Here is a 15,713-nt window from a genome sequence, read left to right as displayed (position 1 = left end):
TCTGCTATCTTGATCCACTCGTTCTCCCATTGTTTTGACTTGAATGACTGAGAACTAAAATTGCCCTTTTCCTGAAGACCTGCAAATTGAAGCTAGATGACTTGATACAAAGATCAGAGAAACTGCCACAACAGCTCATGTTTAAGCAGTCTTTATGCCTGTTGCTGTACGAGCCACTCAGAAAGTTACCCTGAACACCCAGAGATATTGCTAACTGTGATAGAGACATTTCAAACTGCAATAGATGCTTCAACCCTGACACCTAGAAATCTTTACTGACTACCCCCTGGCCTCAGAAACTGGTTTATAACCAGCTCCAATCATTAGCATCTGTTTTTCTTTTGTTTCCATAGAAATGCCTCTTATTAATAACTACCTGATACTGCTTGCACCATAGACCTAGCTTTGGAAGCCCATCTGCATCACCGCCTATTGAAATGAGATACCACTCTTTAAATGAACTGTTCTCAGAATTATGCAACTGCTGCTATGAAATGGAGGACTCCATTAATCCATTCTCTCTCCCCACAGTGACCAGTTCAACTTTTAATATGTGAAGCTTGCAGGCAAGTTTCAGAGGAGGGAACTGTTAAGGCTTAGGGTGGGCTGCCCCCAAATACACCACAATGGCGTATTGACTATTTTGAATTCAAGTTACTTAACAAACAGCCAACAGAGGAGGGACATTCCGCCCCCCACCATTTCTGTTTCACTGAAAGCAGGAAATAAATCTCTCATATGAAGGATGCCCTGCTTGCATTTGGAGGCAGAAGGACACCATTTGAACCAAAAATAGGCGGTTCAAGCAGAGAAGCCCGTATACACAAACCTTATTAAGTCTTTAATTTACTACCCTGAGTATAGATTCTGTTTAGATTCCTTACTAATTGAGTACCCAAAACCTAAGTTTATTTGTCCTGTCCATTCCTCACAAATCATTTCATTGTCTAAAAAATTAGATGCCTGTTTTGCCCACTTTTTAGGTCCCATTTATATGACACTTCTGTGTACATGAATTACAATTTGTCTTTTTCTCCTGTTACCCTGTCTTGTGTCAACTTTATTAGTAGTCTAACCACAAGAACTCAAAAGGGGTAAAGGGAAGAATTTCCTCCTTCCCTGCACACCTGAAGGGAGTTCACCCTTACATTTCAGAAACCCCCTGGAGACAATGTGTGTAGAATGCCAGTCTGTGCACTGGAATCTCCTGCATTGAGATTAGAGCAGAGACACCTTAGATTTCTGTCTGTTAGGGGCCAAATTGTGTCCCCTCCAAAAATGCATATTGAAGACGTAACTCAGAGTACTTCAGAATGCAACTGTAGTTAGAGATAAGGTCTTTAAAGAGATGGTAGAGTTAAAATGAAGTCATTAGGGTGGGCCATAACCCAGTGTGACAAGAAGAGATTGGGACACAAAAGGAGGCACCAGGGATATATGCACTCAAAAGGAATGCCAAGTGAAGAGGGCAGCCACATGGCCGCCAAGGGAAGAGGCCTCAGGGTAAGCCAGCCCTCATCTTGAACTTGCAGCCTCTAGAACTCTGAGAAATAAATTTCAGTTGTTTCAGCCATCCATTCTTTGGGATTTTGTTGTGGAAAACCTAACAAATCAGTACATTGCCCCAGGTAGAGATTTCTTTCTGGATAGTCTTTTTACTTTCCTGTCATTCATAAAGGCTATCTCAACATCTTCCTTATATGATTTGCAGCTCCTTGTTTCTAAAGTTGTATGGGCATAGGCAAGATCTTAATCTCAGCCTCACCAGAGCTAGCATAGAGCCTTTCAAAGAGCAGATGCTCAAAAAATAAATGAAGACAGTAAGAGGTCTAATTTGTTAAGATTTAATACCTCCTGCATACTTTAATAAGCATATTGAGGTATAAATTATTTAATTTTACAAAACAGAGGATGAAAAAGATGGAGAAAAATCAAGGTTGATCATGTTTTGAAATTTTTTTCATTTTATTTTTTCATTCCATTCTCCCAGCAATTTTATTGTGGGATTACTTCCCATTTCAACAAAAGTCCCTATTTTGATGTCAAATGTTCTTATCTGGATAATTTTTTAAAAGTCTTGGCCTTCAGTAGGTGTGGGAGAAGCTGCTAGATGTAGCCATGGAACGTGCTTGGAAGTGACAGTCATACCAGGCCTGGCTGTGGCTCGAGCTCTCTCCTCCTCATCTCGCAAAGCTTCTTCATATTGTGATGAGAAGGCACTGGGAACCGTATCATTGACTTTTTCCAGAAATTCCAAGACTTTCATTTTGCTGGTTTCAGCATAGGCTCTTGGGCCCCATAGGAACTCGTAACATGGAGGATCGCTGCTGGCAACCTGGCGGTACTCCAGGTACTTCATCGTCACTAAGTCTTTGGTGATGAGCTTCCTGGGCTCTCCGTAGATGAAGTGTTTTCTCCCAGCGTATACTCGCATCATATTCAAGAATCTCCAGATGTCTTCCTCAGTGGCACAGTTGCCCTTCACAAAGATCACACCCAGGACTGTCATCAAGAGACCTGTCTTAGGCTAGCCCCTACCATCCCATACTCTCCCATTGTTGGGGAGTTTCAGTTTGCTGACAGGGTCATAGGAGTGGATGGTTGAGTCAGTTTCCTTCAAGCCAACTGCAAAGATAGCCTCGATGTGTTCAGAGTCTCTCTTAAGAGTCTCGGCAAATCGGACATGGTATCTTGGGTGGATTATCTTCAGCATGTCTTCCTTCATAATGGGCTGCTTCATTTTATACTTGTACAGAAGGCACTGCTCCAACAAACTCGTCATGCTGTTTAGAATATCACTGTAGGTGGTCTCAGTAGAAGATGAGACATTGGAGGAACATGAATCTTCCTCATCTTGACTGTTATCTTCTTCATCAGATGTTGTATCAGAAGTGCTTGAAAAAGTGTTGGTAGTAGATGGGGCTTTTGAAGACCCCTGGGAAGTGCTATTTGACCCAGTAGCTGATGAGTTCTGTGAATTATCTTCTAAGAGAAAAGAGGTAGAGGGAAGCTCTTCCATTACTGCAGCATGAACTCTCTTGTGACTCTGGGGCTCATCTCAGGTCTGGTGGCATTTCTCACAGATGTGGAGCTTACAGTTCTGATGCCAAGGCATGATGATGTGCTGGGGGACAGTGATTAGTAGTGTGAGTAGAAGGGCAGGTGATAAGCACCCGCAGGATGACGAAGGTTGAGTGTGCAGTTGCAGCAGGGAAATACCACCTTGGTTATAAGGAAGGCTACATTTGTAGTTTTCTCAAGGGCACTGTTCTGAAAGCCCACAGGGTTCCTGTCCTTCTAATCAGCCTGGGCTTTGGGAACCATGTTAAAGGTAATTAGAGTGATCTTTAGGCTGCATCCTGCTACCCCTGCCTTAGGCATGCTGGGGTGACAGAAGGGGCTGGTAGTCTCTTACATTTAGAAGTCTCTTTCTTCACATTCAAGACCATCACCCAACTGGTGGCAGGTCATAGGACGCATTATCTCTGCTGTTCTGTAGTTGGCATCACAAATCTCCCTGGGATTTCTGAGAAAGAAGTGAAGGGGTCCTCAGTCAGTACTTATAACCCAGTTCTGAGTGCTCAGTAGGAAGTTTTTGCTCCTGATCTCTGGAGTCCTCAACACTCATTAAGAGTCCTTCATTTGGCTTCACATAGGGCCTGGTGTCCCCACCCCTTTCTTGGAATGGTATCTGCACCTTCAAACTAAGGATGTCACCTCCTATAGAACTAATATAAATGTTTGTGGAACTTCAGCTTCTTAGCTCTGCCCTGGTTCTTCAAGTGCTATAAAAAGGAGCAGGGCTGGATTCATTATCACTTCTCTTTATTGGTCGATGATCCCTCAGTCCTTGCTTTGACCTCTGTCATGGCCTAAAATTCTACCCTCCCTTGCCTATAGGCCCGCCCATTATAGTAGGGCAAGCACCACCGTGAGACCCCTAGGAGGAAGTAAGATTCTCCTCATCTGTCCATACCTGTCCTTGGTCTTCTGAGGCTCAGAGTTCCTCGCCTTGACTCCTGGGGGACTCTGGATTTCCTCTTTCTTTCACCCTAAGGTGACCCATGTAGACCAAAGATCATGTCCTTGCAAGCCCTGAAAAGAAGTGAGGGGATTCTCAGCCGGGCAGCCCTGTCTTGGCCTTCTGAGAACAGACACAGGCCAGTATCTGTGACATCAGTTATGATATGGTTTTGTCTCCTCAGTCCTCAATCATCAGTCTTCACCTTGACTCCTGTCTCTTCTATGAAAGACTTCTTGGGAAATGCCACATCTTTGAAGTCTTAGTCTGCCTGCAACAAATCTCATGGAGAATGAGTTGAGTCCCAGGAGTGATGGGGAAACTGCAGTCTGGGAGTGGCCCCAGCATAGGTGGTGTGCTATCAGAGAAAGCACGCTGATCTCTTTCTTCTCTTCACTGACCAGACATAGCCTCTTATAGAACCTCCATTCTAACAGATTAACTCTCTAAAAGGAAGGGGCTGAATTAAATGATTTTGTGAGCCCCTGATCGTTTGCAGTTTACTAACATTTCCTTTGTAGATAAATTGTCACTGAATGCTATCTACTTCTTTATTCATACTTCACTTTTATTTTCATATTTTTGTTACTTATTTTTGGGGTTCTTTATTCCAAAACCATGTTTGGGGTATGAAGATCTGCTATTTAGCACATGAAATGCATTTTGGACTAGTGTTCAGAAAGAGGAAGTGACCCAAGGTTGGCCTCATCCTGGAGGAGTGGCACGGTATGGGCTCTAGAGGATTTCGGTGCTGGGGTTCAGTTCAGCTCCTGTCATTTATGAGCTTTGAATTTGAGCTTCTTTATTCCAGCTTCTTTATCTGCAAATTGTGTTTGAAAAAGTCTATAGTGTAGGACCACAGACACGTGTGATGTATGTAAATCACCTGGCATAGTATGAGACAAACTTTGGTATATTCAATGAATGGCAGTAATTACGAAGATGATTTTTACCCCAAATGATAGCAAACGTCCATCACATAATTTTATTTCCAGTCTATATTAGAGAATATGCAACCTCAAACAATAATCAAATCCACATTGACACTAACGCTCCCAAGCAAGTAAAACTAAGCCGTTTTTCCCCTATTAGAGCTTCTGTTTTAAAGCTTCTGTTTTAATATGGATGTGAAGTTATCTTCTCCACATGGATGCAAGTAAAAGTTCATTTGTCTCAAGGACCAGCAATTTCCCTCTCAGGTCCCTTTTATCCAAACCACCCCTAATTTAATAACCATTGCCACTAACAATTGAGCCCTCCCTTAAAGTTTGCCAAATTACACTCAACGTAACTTAATTAAACTGCTCTTTTAACAGAGCAAGCTCTGGTGCTCCCATATCACAAAAAGTGAGAGTCCAGTGGCTTCTTCGCATCTCAGTTCAATGGGTATCATCACCCTTATTTCTCAGAAACTCTCTGAATAACTTATGATGAAAATACCTAGCTTGAGTGTTCACTTGCCATGGGTCAAGTGCACAGGGCCCCTTTCCCTTAGTGGAGATTCTCTGGTTTCCTGACATCCCCAAATAATTGTGAATATATGGTTTCCATTCCAGGTTTAGACTCAGCTCTGAGAACCATCATGTGAGGGTGTGACATCAGTCCCACAGCTTCATCTAGCCCACCATGTATCTGGACTGAAAATTACCTCCCACCAAGGAGCCAGAAGTTTCCCAAGACCCAGTGCTGCCTTAATCAGGTAACTTATACTTGGTTGCTCTCATTTAGAACCTCTGCTTCCACACCTACCCCCTATTAATTGTAATTTATTTATTCCTTAGAATTATCTCACCATCTTCCTTACATGATAGCTGCTGCTAGACTCTCAAAATCCTATGGGCAGTGGTTTAGTCTTCATTTTCTTACTAACCCAGTACTATAAGAAAGCGTTCTAAATAGAAGATGGGCAATTAATTTGAGAGAAGAAGGAAGTAATGAGGAAAAACTCAATTTTATTATGATTTAAGTGGCATACAGTTTGAATAAGCTAAGCAAATCTAAGTACATATTATGCACTTTTATTTTTTTTTTATTTTTTTTTTTTTTAATATTATTTTATTAGTTGGAGGCCAATCACTTTACAACATTTCAGTGGGTTTTGTCATACATTGACATGAATCAGCCATATAGTTACATGTATTCCCCATCCCAATCCCCCCTCCCACCTCCCTCCCCACCCGACTCCTCAGGGTCCTCCCAGTGCACCAGGCCCGAGCACCTGACTCATGTATCCCACCTGGGCTGGTGGTCCGTTTCACCATAGATAATATACATGCTGTTCTTTCAAAACATCCCACCCTCACGTTCTCCCCCAGAGTTCAAAAGTCTGTTCTGTATTTCTGTGTCTCTTTTTCTGTTTTGCATATAGGGTTATCGCCACCATCTATCTAAATTCCGTATATATGTGTTAGTATACTGTAATGTTCTTTATCTTTCTGACTTACTTCACTCTGTATAATGGGCTCCAGTTTCATCCATCTCATTAGAACTGATTCAAATGAATTCTTTTTAACGGCTGAGTAATATTCCATGGTGTATATGTACCACAGCTTCCTTATCCATTCATCTGCTGATGGGCTGCCTGACTTCAGACTCTACTACAAAGCCACAGTCATCAAGACAGTATGGTACTGGCACAAAGACAGAAATATAGATCAATGGAACAGAATAGAAAGCCCAGAGATAAATCCACGAACCTATGGACAGCTTATCTTTGACAAAGGAGGCAAGGATATACAATGGAAAAAAGACAATCTCTTTAACAAGTGGTGCTGGGAAAACTGGTTAACCACTTGTAAAAGAATGAAACTAGAACACTTCCTAACACCATACACAAAAATAAACTCAAAATGGATTAAAGATCTAAATGTAAGACCAGAAACTATAAAACTCCTAGAGGAGAACATAGGCAAAACACTCTCCGACATATTATGCACTTTTATAAGGAAAGAGGACAGATAAGAAGGAAAAGTAAGAATTAACCAGCCTTTATTTTTGTTTCAAGGTTTTGTGATTCCAAATATTTTTCTCTAGCATTCTTACACATTTCCAAGTAAAATTCTATTCCAATACTATGTTACCTTGTTCTGGAGCAAAAGAAAAATATTGAAATCTTTTCAACTTTTTTACAAACAACAAACTCCTAATTTTAAAGCTAAACAAAAATAAACAGGAAATAATAATTAATAGATTTAGATTTTGACATTAATAAACTTAGGTTTTGAAGGAAAATATCACCAAAACTGTGACTTTCAAAAATTTTAAACATCAAAAAATGGAATTTATATAATTCAAACATTTATTTTCTAGCAAAATAAACCTTATGAAGAGTAATAACATTGCAAAATATGTTACCTCTCTACCTACCTACCTACATCATCTGTTTTTGACTAGGTATTATTCATGTGGAAAAAGAAAGACATATGTATTTTGTTAAAACTGCACCTAAACTCCTTTACTACTTAAAAGTGTAAGAACATATGGATTTTGTTCCCTCCACCCATACTACTCTGCAGTATTTATCAGCTTGACTATTCTCTTCCAACACAAAGGGAACAAAGTGCCCTGCCCGCCTCCCTAGATGTGGGAGGAGCTGCAGGACTTGGCCCTGGAAGGGGCACTGGCCTCGGCCATGGTTAGAGCCCTGGCCACACCTCTCAGCCCTGCTCTCTCCAACTGATCTCTCAGATCTCTCAGATCTCCGGATAGAAGTCTGGGAAGGAACTCAGGACCGTATCCTGGATCTTGGCCAGAACTTCCAGCACCTTTGCCTTTCTGGTCTCAGCACAAGCTCTCGGGCCCCACAGGAGCCCCTAGTGTGGAGGATCACTATTGGGCACCTGGCGGTAGTTCAGGTATTCCTTCTGCACCAGATCTTTGGTGATGAGCCTTCTGGGCTCCCCAAAGATCCAGTGCCTCCTCCCAGCACAGACCCCCAAGACATTGAGGAATTCCCAGACCTCCTCCCCCGTGGTCCAGTTACCCTTCATGAAGGTGACCCCCAGGAGTGCCATGAGGAGACTGGACTTGGGCAGCACCCCCCATCACTCAGACCTTTGTCACCTCCAACACTGAACTTGTTGATGAGGGCGTAGATGTTCCTGCTGCGGTCAACTTCCTTCAGCTCCAGGTCAAACACCACCTCCATGCACTCACTGGCTCTCCTGAGGATCTCAGGGAAGTGCTGGCCTGTACTTCCTGCTGACAACTTTCAAAAGGGCGTTCTACCTGATGGGCTCCTTCTTGGGGTACTTCTCCAGCAGGAACTCCACCAGCATCTTGGCCTTCCTGGTCAGAGGATCTTTGCGAGTGCTCTGAGTGGCCGGGGCTGCCTGGGAGGCACCTGCACTTTTCCTCCTCTGGGCCCAGGGCACCTTCATCAGATCCTGCCCAGGAAGACTGTGCATCAGGAGAGCTAGGGGCCATGGCTTCCTGAAGCTCCTGGGGATCGCCAGCAGCAGGGGAACTCGGGGGAGAACCCTGAAGGACAAAAGAGGGGGAGGAGGGGAGCTCCTCTTGTGGGGCTGCAGCAGCACTGGCCTGGAGCTCCTGCGTGTCCCCCCAGACCTGGTGGCATTTCCCGTGGGCATGGTACTTGTTCTTATGCTTCTGAGGCATGGTGACACAGGTCAGGGACTGCAGGCAGGCGTGCAGGCTGGAAGGCAGCTAAGGAGGGCACCTGGAGGAGGGACAAGGAAATGCTGTGAGCATCTTCACTGGGGAGAGGCCTCCGCGGCTTGAACCAAGGTTGCCTCTGAGGGGTCCTTGAGGCCAGTGCTCTAGGACCCACAGGGCTCCTGTTCTCCTGTTGAGCCTGTCCCCTAAGACCCCTGAGGAAGAAGTGAGAGTGAGTCATGGGGCAAGCCAGACAGCCCTGCCTCGGCATTAAGAGTGGGGCCTGTGGGGACTGGCAGGGGAGGCAGCTTGTCACAGTTCACATTCAGAATCAGGATGAAAATTGGGGCAAGACTCCCCGGTATCCAATCCCCCTCCACCACACCCACCCTATTCCCTCTCTTACTCTGAAGTAGATACTGCCACCTTCCCTGTCACCCCAGAGGAATAGAGGAAGGAGTGATCAGTCCTCCACTGAAGGGTCCAGGACCCTCCCTTCTGCTGCCTGGTGGCTGCCCCATCACATCCAAGCTCTAACCTCCCTTCTCAGACTGCCGCCCATCTTCCCCCACTTTGGCCAGGAAGAAGTGCTGACCACAGGGGAGGGTCCTGATTCGCCCATGTGTGGGGGAAGATGGTCCTCACCCTGGCTTCTCCCAAGCCCTGACGTCCTCCCTCTACTGAGCAGCTGCCAGCCCCTAGGACTGAGATCCCCTCCTCCCTGAGTGTCCCGCATCCGAGATTGCAGTGAGGGAGCCCCTCAGCCTTTAGAGCTGTTCGGATGCTGCCCAGATGTTCCCCCAGCCAAATTGCAGTGGGTGTGGGTCAGGCTTGGCCTCTGTTCTGGGGTGTGGAGACCCTAAGTCCCCCTGAGTTTCCCTCCTTCACTCCACAGAGTCAGGAGGTTTCCCTCTACTTAGCAGAACTGGAGTCCACCAGCCCCAGACCGAAGCCTTCCTCTTGGAAACCATGTAGGTTAAGTGGATTTACTTGGGGCTTAAGATGCAGGTCCGGATTTTCTGGGTGAGAGCAGAGGCGGGATGGCCACGGCTCGTGTGAGCCTTTCTTCAGAAGGAAAGAGCTTGGGCATGCCAGACTTGTGTCCTCTCACTTGTAACTCACATCACCTCACACTTTGACACCTGGTGAGACCTGGGTCTCCTCCTTCTGGGCACCCTACATTTCAGTTCTCAAAGATCGCAGCAGCTCTTAAAGATGGCATCTCACCCCCAGTGTGTGTAGGAGGCACTCACTTCCTGTCATGAGCTTCTGTGTTCCAGGCAGACAGCAGAGGTGGGGCCAGGGTGGGCAGGGTTCTGGGGGAGCTACCTGCAAGACTGACATGTGGACCTTTCCTTGAATCTTAGCAGATCCTGTGATGACCCTGTGTTGAAATGAATCTATGGGTCTCCTTCCCAGGCTCAAGTTTCCACCCAAACCCCAGCAAGAAGTGTTCAGGAGCCGAGCCTAACAGCCTTCCAGGAGCCCCTGATACTGACAGTGAGGACACTCTCAGCCCGTCTTCTGTGCTGAGTCATGCTCTGTCCCCTCTCCGTGTCTTCCCTTGACCCTTGTAGGTGCTGGACTACGTCCCATCTGCTGACCTGAGGACAAGGCCTCACATCGAAGAGGTCAAGTCCCAAGACTCCTGGTGAGAAGTGCACGTACATCTCTGGACACTTCTGCCTGAGGCTTCCTGGAAATGGCTCTTGCAGTGAAGATGAGCTGAAAGAGAAGGATGGGAGACTGTCTTCTGTGGTGTGGAACCCCTCACATTTCACTCAGGATCTTCATATTGACTGCAGGTGGGGCCTGGAAATCCTTCCTTTTCTGGTATGAATCCATTGCAGTCCCTAACCATGCCCGGCACAATCCCAGAAGAGTAAGTGAAGGGGATCCTTAGCCCGACAATTCTCACAGTGGGCTCTTTGTAGACTGCAGGGTCATTTCTCAAAAGTTCTGAGATGAATTTCTGTCTTTGTACAATTACTGTGATGCAAGCTTTTCTCTTTTAGTCCATGTGTGACAGTCTATTAAGGCGATTATATAAAAAGGCCTGTTGTCATACACTAACAAAATCAGTGCTGGTTATTTCATGACCTCTGGGCCATACTGCCACATCTAACCCAAACTTTGGTGCCCGTGTTCCTGGCTTGGGGGCTCTGAAATGCTGCCTCAGATTCCTTCAGTGAAGCAGTGGTGATTCATGGTCCCAGGGCACAGTGGAAGAATCCAGGGCTCAAGTTTAAATTTTCCAGCTGATCTTGTTGTCTGCTTTCCTTTTAGTCTGCACACCTGTGTCAGCTTCAGAGTAATCCTCCACCTGGGCACTCATAGGGTCAAGTTCAATGGAGATTTATTGTCCATCAGGGATTATTTAGTTTTGTGTTTTTGCTTTTTTTAAAAAATGTATTTATTTTAATTGGAGGCTACTTACTTTACAATATTGTAGTGGTTTTGCCATACACTGACCTGAATCAGCCATGGGTGTACATGTGATCTCCATCCTGAGCCCCCCTCCCACATCCCTCCCCATCCCATACCTCTGGGTCATCCCAGTATACCAGCCCTGAGCACCCTGTCTCATGCAACAAACCTGGACTGGAGGTCTGTTTCACCTATGATAATATACATGTTTCAGTGCTATTCTCTCAAATCATCCCACCCTCGCCTTCTCCCACAGAGTCCAAAAAACTGTTCTATACAACTGTGTCTCTTTTGCTGTCTCACATATAGGGTTATCATTACCATCTTTCTAAATTCCATATATATGTGTTAGTATACTGTATTGGTGTTTTTCTTTATGACTTACTTCACTCTGTATAATAGGCTCCAGTTTCATCCACCTCATTAGAACTGATTCAAGTGTATTCTTTTTAATGGTTGAGTAATATTCCATTGTGTATATGTACCACTGCTTTCTTATCCATTCGTCTGCTGATCGACATCTAGTTGCTTCCATGTCCTAGCTATTGTAAATAGTGCTGTGATGAATATGGGGGTACACGTGTCTCTTTCAATTCTGGTTTCCTTGGTGTGTATGCCCAGCAGTCGGATTGCTGTGTCATATGGCAGCTCTATTTCCAGTTTTTTTAAGGAATCTCCACACTGTTCTCCATAGTGGCTGTACTAGTTTGCATTCCCACCAACAGTGTAAGAGGGTTCCATTTCCTCCACACTCTCTCCAGCATTTATTGTTTTTAGACTTTTGGATAGCGGTCATTCTGACCAGTGTTAAATGGTACCTCATTGTAGTTGTGATTTGCATTTCTCTGATACTGAGTGATGTTGAGCATCTTTTCATGTGTTTGTTAGCCATCTATATGTCTTCTTTGGAGAAATGTCTGTTTAATTATTTGGCCCATTTTTTGATTGGGTCATTTATTTTTCTGGAATTGAGCTGCAGGAGTTGCTTGTATATTTTTTAGATTAATTCTTTGTCAGTTGCTTTGTTTGCTATTATTTTCTCCCGTTCTGAAGGCTGTCTTTTCACCTTGCTTACAGTTTCCTTTGTTGTGCAAAAGCTTTTAAGTTTAATTATGTCCCATTTGTTTATTTTTGCTTTTATTTCCATTACTCTGGGAGGTGGATCATAGAGGATCCTGCTGTGATTTATGTCGGAGAGTGTTTTGCCTATGTTTTCCTCTAGGAGTTTTATAGTTTCTGGTCTTACACTTATATCTTTAATCCATTTTGAGTTTATTTTTGTGTATGGTGTTAGAAAGTGTTCTAGTTTCATTCTTTTACAAGTGGTTGACCAGTTTTCCAAGCACCACTTGTTAAAGAGATTGTCTTTTCTCCATTGTATATTCCTGCCTCCTTTGTCAAAGATAAGGTATTCATAGGTGCGTGTATTTATCTCTGGGCTTTCTATTTGTTCCATTGATCTATATTTCTGTCTTTGTGCCAGTACCATACTGTCTTGATGACTGTAGCTTTGTAGTATAGCCTGAAATCAGGCAGGTTGATTCCTCCAGTTCCATTCTTCTTTCTCAAGATTGCTTTGGCTACTCAAGGTTTTTTGTATTTCCATACAAATTGTGAAATTATTTGTTCTGGTTCTCAGGAAAATACCGTTGGTAGCTTGATAGGGATTGCATTGAATCTATAGATTGCTTTGGTAGCATAGTCATTTTCACAATATTGTTTCTTCCAATCCATGAACGTGGTATATTTCTCCATCTATTTGTGTCATCTTTGATTTCTTTCATCAGTGTTTTATAGTTTTCTATATATAGGTCTTTTGTTTCTTTAGGTAGGTTTATTCCTAAGTATTTTATTCTTTTCATCGCAATGGTGAATGGAAATTTCTCTTTCTGTTTTCTCATTGTTAGTGTACAGGAATGCAAGGGATTTCTGTGTATAAATTTTATATCCTACAACTTTACTATATTCATTGATTAGCTCTAGTAATTTTCTGGTGGAGTCTTTAGGGTTTTCTATGTAGAGGATCATGTCATCTGCAAACAATGAGAGTTTTATTTCTTCTTTTCCAATCTGGATTCCTTTTATTTCTTTTTCTGCTCTGATTGCTGTGGCCAAAACTTCCAAAACTATGTTGAATAGTAGTGGTGAGAGTGGGCACCCTTGTCTTTTTCCTGACTTTAAGGGAAGTGCTTTCAATTTTTCGCCATTGAGGATAATGTTTGCTGTGGGTTTGTCATATATAGCTTTTATTATGTTGAGGTATGTTGCTTCTATTCCTGCTTTCTGGAGGGTTTTTATCATAAATGAATGTTGAATTTTGTCAAAGGCTTTCTCTGCATCTATTGAGATAATCGTATGTTTTTTATCTTTCAATTTGTTAATGTGGTGTATTATGTTGATTGATTTGCAGATATTGAAGAATCCTTGCATCCCTGGGATAAAGCCCACTTGGTCATGATGTATGATCTTTTTAATATGTTGTTGGATTCTGTTTGCTAGAATTTTGTTAAGGATTTTTGCATCTATATTCATCAGTGATATTGGCCTGTAGCTTTCTTTTTTTGTGTGTGTGGCATCTTTGTCTGGTTTTGGGATTAGGGTGATGGTGGCCTCATAGAATGAGTTTGGAAGTTTACCTTCCTCTGCAGTTTTCTGGAAGAGTTTGAGTAGGATAAGTGTTAGCTCTTCTCTAAATTTTTGGTAGAATTCAGCTGTGAAGCCGTCTGGTCCTGGGCTTTTGTTTGCTGGAAGATTTCTGATTACAGTTTCAATTTCCGTGCTTGTGATGAGTTTGTTAAGATTTTCCATTTCTTCCTGGTTCAGTTTTGGAAAGTTGTACTTTTCTAAGAATTTGTCCATTTCTTCTAAGTTGTCCAATTTATTGGCATATAGTTGCTGATAGTAGTCTCTTATGATCCTTTGTATTTCTGTGTTGTCTGTTGTGATTTCTCCATTTTCATTTCTAGTTTTGTTAATAATTGTCTTTATTCCTTGTATAAGTGTTTCATCATTTATTCTGAGTATAGGAAACAGCAGCCTGTGTTTGATTGTGGTCTCATCTGCTCTGAATATGGCACTAGATCTGTAAAGGGGTTAAGGAAAATCAACAGTCTTACAATATCTGTTCCTCATGAATACACCTAACATTATTCTGTTTGAGACTTCTTTTTCCTAAGGCTCTTAGGAAATTCTTCTTGTTGCCTCCAGGTAGATTGTATAGATTTTTCTAAGGTTTCTTTGTTGGTACGTTTTTTGTTTGGTTGCTTTTGTTTATGGTATATTTTCTATTACATGATCTAAGTAATTGTTGATTCTTCCAGGCCAGACTCTGGTTTTGCTATGGTGATCTCTTTTATATCAGATTGCTGAGGTTACTTATATGTTTGAATATTTTCTGTGCCTGTTTCCTAAGATTTTTAATTCAAGGATCAAACTGTTATCATTATCTTTTGCTTTTCATCTTTTCATTATTCCTGACTCTTATTCATTTGGCATTGTTGTATATAACTCTGTACTGACTATGTGTTTGTCTCCAGGTTTCTTTCTAGATTTTAAAGTAATAGACTGTTTAGGAAAAATTTTATTTGGGATGTACTTGCTGTATAATGTCTTAGTTTTTGTTGTACAAGAGTATGAAAGCAGCTATAAGTATACATGTATCCCCTCCCTCATGAGCCTCCCTTGCACCATCTAACTCCTCTATGTTGTCACAGAGCACCAGTCTGAGCTCCCTGTGTTATATAGCATCTTCCCAGTGGCTATCTCTTATACACATGCTAGTGCATATGTGGCATTGCTATTCTCAATTTGTCCCTCTCTCTCCTTCACTTGCTGTGTCCATGTGTCTCTTCTCTACATGTCTCTACATGTCTCTATTCCTACCCTGCAAATAAATTCCTAAGTGCCATTTTCTAGATTCCATATAAATGCGCTAATATGCAATATTTTTTGTTCTCTTTCCGACTTACTTCACTCTATAACAGACTCCAGGTTCATCTACCTCACTACAACTGACTTAAATTTGTTACTTTTTATGGTTGAGTAACATTCCATTGTATGTATCTACCACAACTTCTGTATCTGTTCATTTGTCAGTGGAAATTGAGGTTGCTTCCATGTCCTGGCTATTGTAAATAGTGCTGCAATGAACAGTGTGGTCCATGAGTCTTTTCATGTATGGCTTTCTCAGTGTGTATGCCCAGTAGTGGGATTGTTGAGTCATAGGGTAGTTTTATTTCTAGTTTTTAAAGGACTCTCCATACTGCTGTCCATAGTAGCTATATCAATTTACATTCCCCCTCAAAGTGTAGGAGGGTTCTCTTTTCTCCACACCACTTCATTATTTATTGTTTCTAGATTTTTTTATGATGGCCTCTGACAAGTGTGAGGTGATACAATATTGTAGCTTTGCTTTGCATTTCTCTCATAATGAGTGAGGTTGAGCATCTTGTCATGTGTTTGTTGACCATCTTAATTTTTTATTAAAGAACAGAATTAGGATTACAGAAAATTAAGCAGATAGTATCCAGAGTTCCAAAGAGTCAGTCTGTTCCTCCACTTAGCATCTTCTATTATTATATTGTATTGTATTGGTACAACTAATACAAGTTCATTTGTTAAAATTGACCATCTAGTATCAATACTGTTATTA

The 15,713-nt window shown here is 42.6% G+C and overlaps 1 protein-coding gene across 1 annotated transcript; it reads right to left on the bottom strand.

Annotated features, from left to right (window-relative positions):
- Positions 1–2,068: 2,068 nt before the first annotated feature.
- LOC136154378 (melanoma-associated antigen B5-like) lies at positions 2,069–3,019 on the bottom strand. The gene is given in 1 exon segment (XM_065916678.1): positions 2,069–3,019. A coding segment is annotated over 1 exon segment (951 nt).
- Between the last annotated feature and the right edge of the window lie 12,694 nt (positions 3,020–15,713).

Source organism: Muntiacus reevesi, chromosome X (genome assembly GCF_963930625.1).
Source record: "Muntiacus reevesi chromosome X, mMunRee1.1, whole genome shotgun sequence".
In the NCBI taxonomy this organism is placed as follows: Eukaryota; Metazoa; Chordata; class Mammalia; order Artiodactyla; family Cervidae; genus Muntiacus; species Muntiacus reevesi.
The sequence above is the reverse complement of the archived record's forward strand: the minus strand, read 5'-3'. Positions and strand labels throughout refer to the sequence as shown.